Source organism: Eupeodes corollae, chromosome 3 (genome assembly GCF_945859685.1).
Source record: "Eupeodes corollae chromosome 3, idEupCoro1.1, whole genome shotgun sequence".
Taxonomy (NCBI): Eukaryota; Metazoa; Arthropoda; class Insecta; order Diptera; family Syrphidae; genus Eupeodes; species Eupeodes corollae.
The window spans coordinates 63532367-63548572 of NC_079149.1; the positions used below are offsets into that span (position 1 = coordinate 63532367).

At 42.9% G+C, this 16206-nt stretch overlaps 1 protein-coding gene across 2 annotated transcripts in view; it reads right to left on the reverse strand.

Moving 5' to 3' along the window:
* Window positions 1-1993: 1993 nt before the first annotated feature.
* The window catches only part of LOC129951927 (titin), a 38979-nt gene continuing 24766 nt past the window's right edge, over window positions 1994-16206 (reverse strand). The window contains exons 4-6 of one of the 2 annotated variants that reach the window (XM_056064292.1): window positions 16036-16130; window positions 11991-15911; window positions 1994-11729 (exon numbers count right to left, since the gene is read on the reverse strand). In XM_056064292.1, coding sequence (XP_055920267.1) covers window positions 2113-11729; window positions 11991-15911; window positions 16036-16130 — 13633 coding nt within the window. In that variant the 3' untranslated portion in view covers window positions 1994-2112. Of the gene's footprint in view, window positions 15912-16035; window positions 16131-16206 lie in introns of both variants that reach the window. The other variant, XM_056064291.1, reaches the window with a different exon arrangement.

Genomic DNA, 16206 nt, shown 5'->3' on the forward strand with positions numbered 1-16206 from the left:
TTTGATCTTCCAATTATGTCAATATTATCTGCGTATCCGAGTAATTGTATGGACCTTTGGAAGATTGTGCCTCTGGTGTTGACGGTTGAGTTTTGCACAATTCTTTTCAGAACGATGTTGAAGAAGTCGCATAACAGTGCATCGCCTTGCCTAAAAACTTTTTCTACATCAAATGCATCGGTAGGATCTTTTCCGACCTTAATAGAGTAGCGTGCATTCTCCATCGTCATTCTGCACAAACGTGTATTTTCCAAGATCTGCTGTACTGGACTTTCCTGGTCTGAAGCCACACTGATAAGGACCTATCAGGTTGTTGACGAACGGCTTCAGACGTCGACATAATACGGCAGCGAGGATCTTATATGCAATGTCAAGGAGACTGATGCCTCTGTAGTTGGTGCAGTTAAGAGGGTCTCATTTCTTATATATCGGATGAAATGCCACTCATCGAGTATCCTGTCTTCCGACAATATTTTGCAGATAAGTTGGTGCATGCTCCCTACCAAGTCATCGCCTGCTGCTTTGAATAGTTTGGCAGCGATGCCGTTAGCCCTAGCAGAACGTTTCGCCTGCAGCGTAATCGATCAGCCTGAATTCGTTTTCGGAGGTGGTGTCTTGCAGGCTTGATCTCCCGATTATGCCAACAAAGATGTATTCTCTTCCTAGTTCGGCATTAAAATCTCCTAAGACAATTTTAATGTCATAGCCAGGGCAATGCGCATATGGCTTGTCCAAGAGCTCGAAGAATATGTCTTTGGTGTCTTCATAATTCTCCTCTGTTGGGGCATGAGCGCATATGAGGCTTATGCTGGCGAATTTAGATTTGATGCGGATTGTCGTGATGCACACGCTTACGCTGTCTTTCTTCTCGGTAGCAGTCAGGGTAGTTTACATCGCAGTCTTTTAGTTTGCGTTTTCCCGCTTCATACCACCGCACTTCTTTGGATGGTGGTAATATCTGCCTTGCAGCAGTTTAGGGCTTCCGCTAATTGTTCGGCTGCACGTGGTCTGTTAAGGGACCTAAAATTCCACGTACAGATACGAAGTTCGTTGTCCTTACTTCGTTTGCGTAGGTTGTCAACAGTATATCCGTCCGTATCCGAGGCTTCTTGGTGCTTCGCAACTAAAGGTATTGTTTACGTGGCCAGGAAGTCGTCCCGACGGCACAACCCCCAACCTGGAGGGCCAGATCCTTACTATAACTCCAAGGACGGGGAGCCGGATAAACCGCTCCTTACAGGCCTGGGCTCCGAATATGTCGAAAAGCCCTATAAGGTGTTCACTAAGTAGCTTAACCTTACTGGAACTGTGGAGACCACCGTTGATTCCATCTCGAGAATTCGTCCGCTGCCATCTGGATAAGGAGAGATGCCTTAGTGGAAACACCTCTCCCCCCTCTCTCGTTTGCTGCCCCCAACAACTTTCCACTGGGGTGATAAAACCCAATCTCCATTTGAGGTACTAGGCACTCGATGTTCACCGCGGGAAGGTGAGAGTAGGATTTGGTAGACAGAGGTGGGTTTTTAGAAAAACCTGTGGAAGCTTGTATCCTCTTGAATGCACATGTCTACCATTTGAACATAAATATTTCGTTTTGTTTAATTTAAAACAATTGTATTACATTGACTTATTCCCCTTCCGAATCCATCATTCCTTCAGTGCATATTATTTTACTATTTATTAGGTCCAATACTCACAGTGATTTTTTTTGAAAAAGCGGATATTTTGAAATCTTTGAGTGTATTGAAAGTTTGGTTTCGTCTAACCGCGTATTAAAATGGAAAAATGTCTGTGGCACCTAGTAGCTATAGTGTCATAAGTATCTAACCTTTGTACATAAAGCCTCCAACCCTCGGCAAACGTTAAACAAATCGGTATATGAGGTTTTCTATACGAAGGTTACATGATAGAACCTTAAAAATATATTTGGCTGGTTTACGAAAACCATTTACGAATAGATGATTCGACTGCAATAAAAACAAAAGCAACAATATTTTTTTGAAAAATGCGTTTTATTTCAATGTGAAAATGGTTAGTACAATAATAAGAATAATACCTATAACGATTAGGTGCGATATGTGAGTATCAGTATATAGTAGCTCCAATATAATATCAGTTCATTGTAGTTTTGAAGAACTTGTGATCTTTTGTGTCTCTAGTATGATGGAAAGCACCTTTTTTTATATCATGTACAGCACAAGTTACTTTTGGCATTGTCGAAAACTCTGACTTATACTGGCTAGTGGAGACTGATTTTTCACTTCCCAAAGAAAATGTTGATTGATTACCAGTTTTTCGAGTGACGACTCGGTCTTGAGTGTATGAGGGAAATGCGATACCATTATACTCTGTAAGCTTTTGATGGCTGTGAGATGAAATTGACTTGGAATCATGCTCTTTATTTTGCCTGTGAATTGTGCTATAACTTTGCCTTTCACCGCCTACACTACTGAATACTGAAGACTGCTCATGTAAATTGTTAATACTCCGCCTTTGAATTTTTCCACTGGAACTAAGACCACCAAATTGATTGCTTTCGTTAGAAGTGCCTTTTCGGTGCAATATAGAATTTGCGACATTTTCTTCTGACGTAAATGCGGTTTTCCTATGGTGAAAGTGTTTGGCGTCTACTGATTGGCTTCCACTCTGAATGTTTTGCGTTGTCCCATAAGACCTTGAAGTTTGATTAAGCGTGGAAGAACTCGACGAAGACTTTGAAAAGGAATTCATAGATTGATTTGATGATATACAGGTCGAAGAGGAGGACACTGCTAATTTTCCGTTTTCAGTTTTTTGTAAGTTAGAAATGCTTGAAGACGACTGTATTGGCTGGCTAATTTTATTTATAGTAAGAGTTTCAGAAGCTTCTTTTGTATTGGAAGAGTTAAGAATATTAGTTTCTTGTTTAGCTTTTGAAGTTTTTTCGATTATATTGACCTTATCATGCCTTTTAATGTATTGCGTTTCAGGTTCCTTGCGATTTTTATTGCTAACAACAGTAGTAACCTTTTTCGTGGAAACGACTACGAGCCCATCAGTAGGTTTATCAGTGTTCATATCGTTGGCATTAACTGCTGTTTTAGCATTGACGAAGCTGATTTGGTTTGTTGTTTTCAAAATAGATTCATCTGTGCCTAGGGATATCGAAGATTTATTATGCGAATGCTTTGATTTTGTAACAATTGTCCGGTTATATAAAGAAGAAGAAGAATCGGATTTTGTTTTTGAGCTTGTTGTAACCTTACTAGGAAATTCAAGGTGACCCTCAGATCTAAGATTGTCTTTGGGCTTAGTAGCAATTGTTCTGGAAAATGTCGAGCTGTTTAATTCTTTGCTGGTATTATTGGTTTTTGAAGAACTTTTTGACATTGTAAGATTACCTTCCAACTTCAAATTATCAGTCGGTTTTTGAGGGAATTGTTTTTCAGCAGGTTGGAAGTTCTGTTTTTCCTTAGTATACATCTCCCCTTCTAAACGTAGATTATCTACAGGTTTAATTTGTTCTGGCCTTCTTACATACTTGTATTCTTCTTTGCATATAACTGTTTTTGATCCATCAAGCTGTGAACTGACTTCATGAGTCGTTTTTTCAACCTTTTCGAATTTTGAATTGCGTTGAACTTGATCTCTTTTATAAATATTCATTTCTCCTTCAATTTTAAGATTGTCCTTTGGTTTGAAAGGCGTTACGGAAATAGTGTTTTTATTTTTGTTCAAAACTTGCTTTTTCAAATCTATTGAATCAACTTCGTCTTTAACAACATGCTGTTTCTTTGAATCTTGAGAAGAATAAAATTCACCTTCAGGTTTCAAGTTATCTGTCGGCCGAATTGGAGTCGGTCTTCGGACAGAATGATATTCGCGTTTTGCTTCAAATGTCATTTCACCTTCTGTTTTAAGATTATCCTGATGTATAACTTGGAATGATTTTTCAGCTGGTCGGAAAGATTCCTTAGACGGCACTGTAAGTTCTCCTTCGGGATGTAAGTTATCTTCTGGTTTCTTTTGCTTTGGCCTCTCCGCTGGCTGGAATTTAGCCTTATCGGGAGTGTAGAACTCACCCTCAGGACGCAAATTATCCTGAGGTATTTTTTGAGTAGGTCTCTCAGCAGGTCTGTACTTCTCCTTTTCTGTTTCTTTTGATGGAACTGTAAATTCTCCTTCAGGATGCAGGTTGTCTTGGGGCTTCTTTTGCTTTGGCCTTTCTGCTGGTTGGAATTTGTCCTTATCGGGAGTGAAGAAATCGCCCTCTGGACGCAAATTATCTTCAGGTTTCTTCTGTGTGGGCCTTTCCGCTGGACGGAACTTTTCCTTTTCAGGAGAGTAAAATTCGCCTTCAGGTCTTAGGTTATCCTCGGGTCGCTTTTGAACTGGTCTCTCAGCAGGCTTGAACGAGGGTTTATCTGGAGCATAAAATTCTCCTTCGGGATGCAAATTATCTTCAGGCTTCTTCTGTTTTGGCCTTTCAGATGGTTGGAATTTGGCCTTATCAGGAGTGTAGAAATCACCCTCAGGACGCAAATTATCCTCAGGTTTCTTTTGCGTTGGTCTCTCAGCTGGCCGGAAGTGCTCTTTCTCTGGAGAATAAAACTCGCCTTCAGATTTCAGATTGTCAAGGGGTCTCACTTGGTCTGGTCGTGTGACGAACTGATATTCATGCTTTTCCTCAAACGTCATTTTACCCTCTGTTCTCAGATTATCTTCGTGAATAATTCTAACAGTCTTTTCAGCAGGTCGGAATGTTTCTTTTGATGGAACTGTAAATTCTCCTTCAGGATGCAAGTTGTCTTTGGGCTTCTTTTGCTTTGGCCTTTCTGCTGGTTGAAACTTAGCTTTGTCAGGTGTGTAGAAATCGCCCTCTGGACGCAAATTATCCTCAGGTTTCTTCTGTGTTGGCCTTTCCGCTGGACGGAACTTCTCCTTTTCAGTAGAGTAAAAGTCGCCTTCAGGTCTAAGGTTATCCTCGGGTCGCTTTTGAACTGGTCTCTCAGCAGGCTTGAAGGAGGGCTTATCTGGAGCATAGAATTCTCCTTCGGAATGCAAGTTATCTTCAGGCTTCTTTTGCTTTGGCCTTTCAGCTGGTTGGAATTTGGCCTTATCAGGAGTGTAGAATTCTCCTTCTGGACGCAAATTATCTTCAGGTTTCTTCTGTGTTGGCCTTTCCGCTGGACGGAACTTCTCCTTTTCAGGAGAGTAAAAGTCGCCTTCAGGTCTAAGGTTATCCTCGGGTCGCTTTTGAACTGGTCTCTCAGCAGGCTTGAACGAGGGTTTATCTGGAGCATAAAATTCTCCTTCGGGATGCAAATTATCTTCAGGCTTCTTCTGTTTTGGCCTTTCAGATGGTTGGAATTTGGCCTTATCAGGAGTGTAGAATTCGCCCTCTGGACGCAAATTATCCTCAGGTTTCTTCTGTGTTGGCCTTTCCGCTGGACGGAACTTCTCCTTTTCAGGAGAGTAAAAGTCGCCTTCAGGTCTTAGGTTATCCTCGGGTCGCTTTTGAACTGGTCTCTCAGCAGGCTTGAACGAGGGTTTATCTGGAGCATAGAATTCTCCTTCGGGATGCAAGTTATCTTCAGGCTTCTTTTGCTTTGGCCTTTCAGCTGGTTGGAATTTGGCCTTATCAGGAGTGTAGAAATCACCCTCTGGACGTAAGTTATCTTCAGGTTTCTTTTGCGTTGGTCGCTCAGCAGGCCGGAAGTGCTCTTTTTCTGGAGAATAAAACTCGCCTTCAGGTTTCAGATTGTCAAGGGGTCTCACTTGGTCTGGTCGTGTAACAAACTGGTATATATGTTTTTCTTCAAATGTCATTTCACCTTCGGTTTTCAAATTATCTTCGCGAATAATTCTAACAGTCTTTTCAGCAGGTCGGAATGGTTCTTTTAATTGAACTGTAAAATCTCCTTCGGGATACAAGTTATCTTCGGGCCTCTTTTGCTTTGGCCTCTCTGCTGGTTGAAACTTAGGCTTATCAGGAGTGTAAAATTCGCCCTCTGGACGCAAATTATCCTCAGGTTTCTTCTGTGTTGGCCTTTCCGCTGGACGGAACTTCTCCTTTTCAGGAGAGTAAAATTCGCCTTCAGGTCTAAGGTTATCCTCGGGTCGCTTTTGAACTGGTCTCTCAGCAGGCTTGAACGAGGGTTTATCTGGTGTATAAAATTCTCCTTCGGGATGCAAATTATCTTCAGGCTTCTTCTGTTTTGGCCTTTCAGCTGGTTGGAATTTGGCCTTATCAGGAGTGTAGAAATCACCCTCTGGACGTAAGTTATCTTCAGGTTTCTTTTGCGTTGGTCGCTCAGCAGGCCGGAAGTGCTCTTTTTCTGGAGAATAAAACTCGCCTTCAGGTTTCAGATTGTCAAGCGGTCTCACTTGGTCTGGTCGTGTAACAAACTGGTAAATATGTTTTTCTTCAAATGTCATTTCACCTTCGGTTTTCAAATTATCTTCGCGAATAATTCTAACAGTCTTTTCAGCAGGTCGGAATGGTTCTTTTGAATGAACTGTAAAATCTCCTTCGGGATACAAGTTGTCTTCGGGCCTCTTTTGCTTTGGCCTCTCTGCTGGTTGAAACTTAGCCTTATCAGGAGTGTAGAATTCGCCCTCTGGACGCAAATTATCCTCAGGTTTCTTCTGTGTTGGCCTTTCCGCTGGACGGAACTTCTCCTTTTCAGGAGAGTAAAAGTCGCCTTCAGGTCTAAGGTTATCCTCGGGTCGCTTTTGAACTGGTCTCTCAGCAGGCTTAAACGAGGGTTTATCTGGAGCATAAAATTCTCCTTCGGGATGCAAATTATCTTCAGGCTTCTTCTGTTTTGGCCTTTCAGCTGGTTGGAATTTGGCCTTATCAGGAGTGTAGAATTCGCCCTCTGGACGCAAATTATCCTCAGGTTTCTTCTGTGTTGGCCTTTCCGCTGGACGGAACTTCTCCTTTTCAGGAGAGTAAAAGTCGCCTTCAGGTCTTAGGTTATCCTCGGGTCGCTTTTGAACTGGTCTCTCAGCAGGCTTGAACGAGGGTTTATCTGGAGCATAGAATTCTCCTTCGGGATGCAAGTTATCTTCAGGCTTCTTTTGCTTTGGCCTTTCAGCTGGTTGGAATTTGGCCTTATCAGGAGTGTAGAAATCACCCTCTGGACGTAAGTTATCTTCAGGTTTCTTTTGCGTTGGTCGCTCAGCAGGCCGGAAGTGCTCTTTTTCTGGAGAATAAAACTCGCCTTCAGGTTTCAGATTGTCAAGGGGTCTCACTTGGTCTGGTCGTGTAACAAACTGGTATATATGTTTTTCTTCAAATGTCATTTCACCTTCGGTTTTCAAATTATCTTCGCGAATAATTCTAACAGTCTTTTCAGCAGGTCGGAATGGTTCTTTTAATTGAACTGTAAAATCTCCTTCGGGATACAAGTTATCTTCGGGCCTCTTTTGCTTTGGCCTCTCTGCTGGTTGAAACTTAGGCTTATCAGGAGTGTAAAATTCGCCCTCTGGACGCAAATTATCCTCAGGTTTCTTCTGTGTTGGCCTTTCCGCTGGACGGAACTTCTCCTTTTCAGGAGAGTAAAATTCGCCTTCAGGTCTAAGGTTATCCTCGGGTCGCTTTTGAACTGGTCTCTCAGCAGGCTTGAACGAGGGTTTATCTGGTGTATAAAATTCTCCTTCGGGATGCAAATTATCTTCAGGCTTCTTCTGTTTTGGCCTTTCAGCTGGTTGGAATTTGGCCTTATCAGGAGTGTAGAATTCTCCCTCTGGACGCAAATTATCCTCAGGTTTCTTCTGTGTTGGCCTTTCCGCTGGACGGAACTTCTCCTTTTCAGGAGAGTAAAAGTCGCCTTCAGGTCTTAGGTTATCCTCGGGTCGCTTTTGAACTGGTCTCTCAGCAGGCTTGAACGAGGGTTTATCTGGAGCATAGAATTCTCCTTCGGGATGCAAGTTATCTTCAGGCTTCTTTTGCTTTGGCCTTTCAGCTGGTTGGAATTTGGCCTTATCAGGAGTGTAGAAATCACCCTCTGGACGTAAGTTATCTTCAGGTTTCTTTTGCGTTGGTCGCTCAGCAGGCCGGAAGTGCTCTTTTTCTGGAGAATAAAACTCGCCTTCAGGTTTCAGATTGTCAAGCGGTCTCACTTGGTCTGGTCGTGTAACAAACTGGTAAATATGTTTTTCTTCAAATGTCATTTCACCTTCGGTTTTCAAATTATCTTCGCGAATAATTCTAACAGTCTTTTCAGCAGGTCGGAATGGTTCTTTTGAATGAACTGTAAAATCTCCTTCGGGATACAAGTTGTCTTCGGGCCTCTTTTGCTTTGGCCTCTCTGCTGGTTGAAACTTAGCCTTATCAGGAGTGTAGAATTCGCCCTCTGGACGCAAATTATCCTCAGGTTTCTTCTGTGTTGGCCTTTCCGCTGGACGGAACTTCTCCTTTTCAGGAGAGTAAAAGTCGCCTTCAGGTCTAAGGTTATCCTCGGGTCGCTTTTGAACTGGTCTCTCAGCAGGCTTGAACGAGGGTTTATCTGGAGCATAAAATTCTCCTTCGGGATGCAAATTATCTTCAGGCTTCTTCTGTTTTGGCCTTTCAGCTGGTTGGAATTTGGCCTTATCAGGAGTGTAGAATTCGCCCTCTGGACGCAAATTATCCTCAGGTTTCTTCTGTGTTGGCCTTTCCGCTGGACGGAACTTCTCCTTTTCAGGAGAGTAAAAGTCGCCTTCAGGTCTTAGGTTATCCTCGGGTCGCTTTTGAACTGGTCTCTCAGCAGGCTTGAACGAGGGTTTATCTGGAGCATAGAATTCTCCTTCGGGATGCAAGTTATCTTCAGGCTTCTTTTGCTTTGGCCTTTCAGCTGGTTGGAATTTGGCCTTATCAGGAGTGTAGAAATCACCCTCTGGACGTAAGTTATCTTCAGGTTTCTTTTGCGTTGGTCGCTCAGCAGGCCGGAAGTGCTCTTTTTCTGGAGAATAAAACTCGCCTTCAGGTTTCAGATTGTCAAGGGGTCTCACTTGGTCTGGTCGCGTAACAAACTGGTATATATGTTTTTCTTCAAATGTCATTTCACCTTCGGTTTTCAAATTATCTTCGCGAATAATTCTAACAGTCTTTTCAGCAGGTCGGAATGGTTCTTTTAATTGAACTGTAAAATCTCCTTCGGGATACAAGTTATCTTCGGGCCTCTTTTGCTTTGGCCTCTCTGCTGGTTGAAACTTAGGCTTATCAGGAGTGTAAAATTCGCCCTCTGGACGCAAATTATCCTCAGGTTTCTTCTGTGTTGGCCTTTCCGCTGGACGGAACTTCTCCTTTTCAGGAGAGTAAAATTCGCCTTCAGGTCTAAGGTTATCCTCGGGTCGCTTTTGAACTGGTCTCTCAGCAGGCTTGAACGAGGGTTTATCTGGTGTATAAAATTCTCCTTCGGGATGCAAATTATCTTCAGGCTTCTTCTGTTTTGGCCTTTCAGCTGGTTGGAATTTGGTCTTATCAGGAGTGTAGAATTCTCCCTCTGGACGCAAATTATCCTCAGGTTTCTTCTGTGTTGGCCTTTCCGCTGGACGGAACTTCTCCTTTTCAGGAGAGTAAAAGTCGCCTTCAGGTCTTAGGTTATCCTCGGGTCGCTTTTGAACTGGTCTCTCAGCAGGCTTGAACGAGGGTTTATCTGGAGCATAAAATTCTCCTTCGGGATGCAAGTTATCTTCAGGCTTCTTTTGCTTTGGCCTTTCAGCTGGTTGGAATTTGGCCTTATCAGGAGTGTAGAAATCACCCTCTGGACGTAAGTTATCTTCAGGTTTCTTTTGCGTTGGTCGCTCAGCAGGCCGGAAGTGCTCTTTTTCTGGAGAATAAAACTCGCCTTCAGGTTTCAGATTGTCAAGGGGTCTCACTTGCTCTGGTCGTGTAACAAACTGGTATATATGTTTTTCTTCAAATGTCATTTCACCTTCGGTTTTCAAATTATCTTCGCGAATAATTCTAACAGTCTTTTCAGCAGGTCGGAATGGTTCTTTTGTATGAACTGTAAAATCTCCTTCGGGATACAAGTTGTCTTCGGGCCTCTTTTGCTTTGGCCTCTCTGCTGAGTGAAACTTAGCCTTAACAGGAGTGTAGAATTCGCCCTCTGGACGCAAATTATCCTCAGGTTTCTTCTGTGTTGGCCTTTCCGCTGGACGGAACTTCTCCTTTTCAGGAGAGTAAAAGTCACCTTCAGGTCTTAGGTTATCCTCGGGTCGCTTTTGAACTGGTCTCTCAGCAGGCTTGAACGAGGGTTTATCTGGAGCATAAAATTCTCCTTCGGGATACAAGTTGTCTTCGGGCCTCTTTTGCTTTGGCCTCTCTGCTGGTTGAAACTTAGCCTTATCAGGAGTGTAAAATTCGCCCTCTGGACGCAAATTATCCTCAGGTTTCTTCTGTGTTAGCCTTTCTGCTGGACGGAACTTCTCCTTTTCAGGAGAGTAAAATTCGCCTTCAGGTCTAAGGTTATCCTCGGGTCGCTTTTGAACTGGTCTCTCAGCAGGCTTGAACGAGGGTTTATCTGGAGCATAAAATTCTCCTTCGGGATGCAAATTATCTTCAGGCTTCTTCTGTTTTGGCCTTTCAGCTGGTTGGAATTTGGCCTTATCAGGAGTGTAGAATTCTCCCTCTGGACGTAAATTATCCTCAGGTTTCTTCTGTGTTGGCCTTTCCGCTGGACGGAACTTCTCCTTTTCAGGAGAGTAAAAGTCGCCTTCAGGTCTTAGGTTATCCTCGGGTCGCTTTTGAACTGGTCTCTCAGCAGGCTTGAACGAAGGTTTATCTGGAGCATAAAATTCTCCTTCGGGATGCAAGTTATCTTCAGGCTTCTTTTGCTTTGGCCTTTCAGCTGGTTGGAATTTGGCCTTATCAGGAGTGTAGAAATCACCCTCTGGACGTAAGTTATCTTCAGGTTTCTTTTGCGTTGGTCGCTCAGCAGGCCGGAAATGCTCTTTTTCTGGAGAATAAAACTCGCCTTCAGGTTTCAGATTGTCAAGGGGTCTCACTTGCTCTGGTCGTGTAACAAACTGGTATATATGTTTTTCTTCAAATGTCATTTCACCTTCGGTTTTCAAATTATCTTCGCGAATAATTCTAACAATCTTTTCAGCAGGTCGGAATAGTTCTTTTGTATGAACTGTAAAATCTCCTTCGGGATACAAGTTGTCTTCGGGCCTCTTTTGCTTTGGCCTCTCTGCTGGTTGAAACTTAGCCTTATCAGGAGTGTAGAATTCGCCCTCTGGACGCAAATTATCCTCAGGTTTCTTCTGTGTTGGCCTTTCCGCTGGACGGAACTTCTCCTTTTCAGGAGAGTAAAAGTCACCTTCAGGTCTTAGGTTATCCTCGGGTCGCTTTTGAACTGGTCTCTCAGCAGGCTTGAACGAGGGTTTATCTGGAGCATAAAATTCTCCTTCGGGATACAAGTTGTCTTCGGGCCTCTTTTGCTTTGGCCTCTCTGCTGGTTGAAACTTAGCCTTATCAGGAGTGTAAAATTCGCCCTCTGGACGCAAATTATCCTCAGGTTTCTTCTGTGTTAGCCTTTCCGCTGGACGGAACTTCTCCTTTTCAGGAGAGTAAAATTCGCCTTCAGGTCTAAGGTTATCCTCGGGTCGCTTTTGAACTGGTCTCTCAGCAGGCTTGAACGAGGGTTTATCTGGAGCATAAAATTCTCCTTCGGGATGCAAATTATCTTCAGGCTTCTTCTGTTTTGGCCTTTCAGCTGGTTGGAATTTGGCCTTATCAGGAGTGTAGAATTCTCCTTCTGGACGCAAATTATCCTCAGGTTTCTTCTGTGTTGGCCTTTCCGCTGGACGGAACTTCTCCTTTTCAGGAGAGTAAAAGTCGCCTTCAGGTCTAAGGTTATCCTCGGGTCGCTTTTGAACTGGTCTCTCAGCAGGCTTGAACGAGGGTTTATCTGGAGCATAAAATTCTCCTTCGGGATGCAAGTTATCTTCAGGCTTCTTTTGCTTTGGCCTTTCAGCTGGTTGGAATTTGGCCTTATCAGGAGTGTAGAAATCACCCTCTGGACGTAAGTTATCTTCAGGTTTCTTTTGTGTTGGTCGCTCAGCAGGCCGGAAGTGCTCTTTTTCTGGAGAATAAAACTCGCCTTCAGGTTTCAGATTGTCAAGGGGTCGCACTTGGTCTGGTCGTGTAACAAACTGGTATATATGTTTTTCTTCAAATGTCATTTCACCTTCGGTTTTCAAATTATCTTCGCGAATAATTCTAACAGTCTTTTCAGCAGGTCGGAATGGTTCTTTTGTATGAACTGTAAAATCTCCTTCGGGATACAAGTTGTCTTCGGGCCTCTTTTGCTTTGGCCTCTCTGCTGGTTGAAACTTAGCCTTATCAGGAGTGTAGAATTCGCCCTCTGGACGCAAATTATCCTCAGGTTTCTTCTGTGTTGGCCTTTCCGCTGGACGGAACTTCTCCTTTTCAGGAGAGTAAAAGTCACCTTCAGGTCTTAGGTTATCCTCGGGTCGCTTTTGAACTGGTCTCTCAGCAGGCTTGAACGAGGGTTTATCTGGTGTATAAAATTCTCCTTCGGGATGCAAATTATCTTCAGGCTTCTTCTGTTTTGGCCTTTCAGCTGGTTGGAATTTGGCCTTATCAGGAGTGTAGAATTCGCCCTCTGGACGCAAATTATCCTCAGGTTTCTTCTGTGTTGGCCTTTCCGCTGGACGGAACTTCTCCTTTTCAGGAGAGTAAAAGTCACCTTCAGGTCTTAGGTTATCCTCGGGTCGCTTTTGAACTGGTCTCTCAGCAGGCTTGAACGAGGGTTTATCTGGAGCATAGAATTCTCCTTCGGGATGCAAGTTATCTTCAGGCTTCTTTTGCTTTGGCCTTTCAGCTGGTTGGAATTTGGCCTTATCAGGAGTGTAGAAATCACCCTCTGGACGTAAGTTATCTTCAGGTTTCTTTTGCGTTGGTCGCTCAGCAGGCCGGAAGTGCTCTTTTTCTGGAGAATAAAACTCGCCTTCAGGTTTCAGATTGTCAAGGGGTCTCACTTGGTCTGGTCGTGTAACAAACTGGTATATATGTTTTTCTTCAAATGTCATTTCACCTTCGGTTTTCAAATTATCTTCGCGAATAATTCTAACAGTCTTTTCAGCAGGTCGGAATGGTTCTTTTGTATGAACTGTAAAATCTCCTTCGGGATACAAGTTGTCTTCGGGCCTCTTTTGCTTTGGCCTCTCTGCTGGTTGAAACTTAGCCTTATCAGGAGTGTAGAATTCGCCCTCTGGACGCAAATTATCCTCAGGTTTCTTCTGTGTTGGCCTTTCCGCTGGACGGAACTTCTCCTTTTCAGGAGAGTAAAATTCGCCTTCAGGTCTAAGGTTATCCTCGGGTCGCTTTTGAACTGGTCTCTCAGCAGGCTTGAACGAGGGTTTATCTGGAGCATAAAATTCTCCTTCGGGATGCAAATTATCTTCAGGCTTCTTCTGTTTTGGCCTTTCAGCTGGTTGGAATTTGGCCTTATCAGGAGTGTAGAATTCGCCCTCTGGACGCAAATTATCCTCAGGTTTCTTCTGTGTTGGCCTTTCCGCTGGACGGAACTTCTCCTTTTCAGGAGAGTAAAAGTCACCTTCAGGTCTTAGGTTATCCTCGGGTCGCTTTTGAACTGGTCTCTCAGCAGGCTTGAACGAGGGTTTATCTGGAGCATAGAATTCTCCTTCGGGATGCAAGTTATCTTCAGGCTTCTTTTGCTTTGGCCTTTCAGCTGGTTGGAATTTGGCCTTATCAGGAGTGTAGAAATCACCCTCTGGACGTAAGTTATCTTCAGGTTTCTTTTGCGTTGGTCGCTCAGCAGGCCGGAAGTGCTCTTTTTCTGGAGAATAAAACTCGCCTTCAGGTTTCAGATTGTCAAGGGGTCTCACTTGGTCTGGTCGTGTAACAAACTGGTATATATGTTTTTCTTCAAATGTCATTTCACCTTCGGTTTTCAAATTATCTTCGCGAATAATTCTAACAGTCTTTTCAGCAGGTCGGAATGGTTCTTTTGTATGAACTGTAAAATCTCCTTCGGGATACAAGTTGTCTTCAGGCTTCTTCTGTTTTGGCCTTTCAGCTGGTTGGAATTTGGCCTTATCAGGAGTGTAGAATTCGCCCTCTGGACGCAAATTATCCTCAGGTTTCTTCTGTGTTAGCCTTTCCGCTGGACGGAACTTCTCCTTTTCAGGAGAGTAAAAGTCGCCTTCAGGTCTTAGGTTATCCTCGGGTCGCTTTTGAACTGGTCGCTCAGCAGGCTTGAACGAGGGTTTATCTGGAGCATAAAATTCTCCTTCGGGATGCAAATTATCTTCAGGCTTCTTCTGTTTTGGCCTTTCAGCTGGTTGGAATTTGGCCTTATCAGGTGTGTAGAAATCCCCCTCAGGTCGTAAGTTATCCTCAGGTTTCTTTTGTGTTGGTCTCTCAGCTGGCCGGAAGTGCTCTTTTTCTGGAGAATAAAACTCGCCTTCAGATTTCAGATTGTCAAGGGGTCGCACTTGGTCTGGTCGTGTAACGAACTGATATTCTCGCTTTTCTTCAAATGTCATTTCACCTTCGGTTTTCAAATTATCTTCGCGAATAATTCTAACAGTCTTTTCAGCAGGTCGGAATTTTTCTTTTGAAGGAACTGTAAATTCTCCTTCGGGATACAAGTTATCTTCAGGCTTCTTTTGCTTTGGCCTTTCAGCTGGTTGGAATGGGGCCTTATCAGGTGTGTAGAAATCACCCTCTGAACGTAAGTTGTCCTCAGGTTTCTTTTGTGTTGGCCTTTCCGCTGGACGGAACTTCTCCTTTTCAGGAGAGTAAAAGTCGCCTTCAGGTCTAAGGTTATCCTCGGGTCGCTTTTGAACTGGTCTCTCAGCAGGCTTAAACGAAGGTTTATCTGGAGCATAAAACTCTCCTTCGGGATGCAAGTTATCTTCAGGCTTCTTCTGTTTTGGCCTTTCAGCTGGTTGGAATTTTGCCTTATCAGGTGTGTAGAAATCGCCCTCTGGACGCAAATTATCCTCAGGTTTCTTTTGTGTTGGTCTCTCAGCAGGCCGGAAGTGCTCTTTTTTTGGAGAATACAATTCGCCTTCAGATTTTAGATTGTCAAGAGGTCTCACTTGGTCTGGTCGTGTGACGAACTGATATTCTCGCTTTTCTTCAAATGTCATTTCACCTTCTGTCTTTAGATTGTCTTCCCGAATAATTCTTACAATTTTTTCTGCTGGGTGAAATGCATCCTTCGATGGTAATGTAAATTCTCCCTCTGGATATAAATTGTTTTCCGGCCTTATTGACTCGGTTCTTTGACCTGGTCTATTATTGTTCTTTGTGGGAGTATAAAACTCACCTTCTGGACGCAGATTATCTTCTGGACGCTTCTGTATTGGTCTCTCTGCTGGCTGGAACTTAATTTTATCTGGAGTATAGAATTCACCTTCTGACTTCAGATTGTCCAAAGGTCTTATTAGTTGCGGCCTGTCAATAAATTGATACTCTTGTTTTTCTGTAAATTTAGTTTGCTCTTCTGTGTTCAAATTATCTTCACGAATAACTCGAATTGTTCTTTCGTTAGGGAGAAATGGTGAAGGGCTGTCATTAGGTTCTGTTACTTGGTATGTATTTTCATTGCTGTAATATGATTTCCCCTCGTTTTCTTCATTTCCTCGTTGAAATACTCTTTCTTCTTCGTTTTGCAAAAAATCTGATCTTATGATCTGAACGCTTTTATCTGTTAAATGATATGGTTCCTGTATAAGTGAACCATTTTCTATATCCGATTTCAAACTGTCTCCTGGTCTTACTACGGTTGGTAGGTCGATAGAGTTAATAACTTTCGTAACATTTTGTGTTTCGGATTGAGATTCTATTTCGTTTTTATTGCTTCTTATTCCGAGTTTAGCATTTTCAATGTCTGATTTGGTCCATGTGTTTCTACGTATGGTAGATTTTTCTTCTGATGCGTCTGGAATTAACAAAAAAAAATGTTTTATATGAAAAGTTAAATAGAAAAGTGTTTGTTAACCTTTTGTTAACAATATCATAATATATAATTAATTAATTATATAAGTGAAAAATTTTATTCTTACCATGTTGTTCGCTATGTGTGATGTTTAGTTCTTCCCTTGTAGTGTTTTTATTGATATCAGAAAAGGTGGAACTCGTCTGACTGCAGTGGTGTCGACTGAAAAATAACATAAACCAAATTAAATATATTAAATTGCTCAAGTTTTGTAATGGCCTTATACACTTTAAAATAT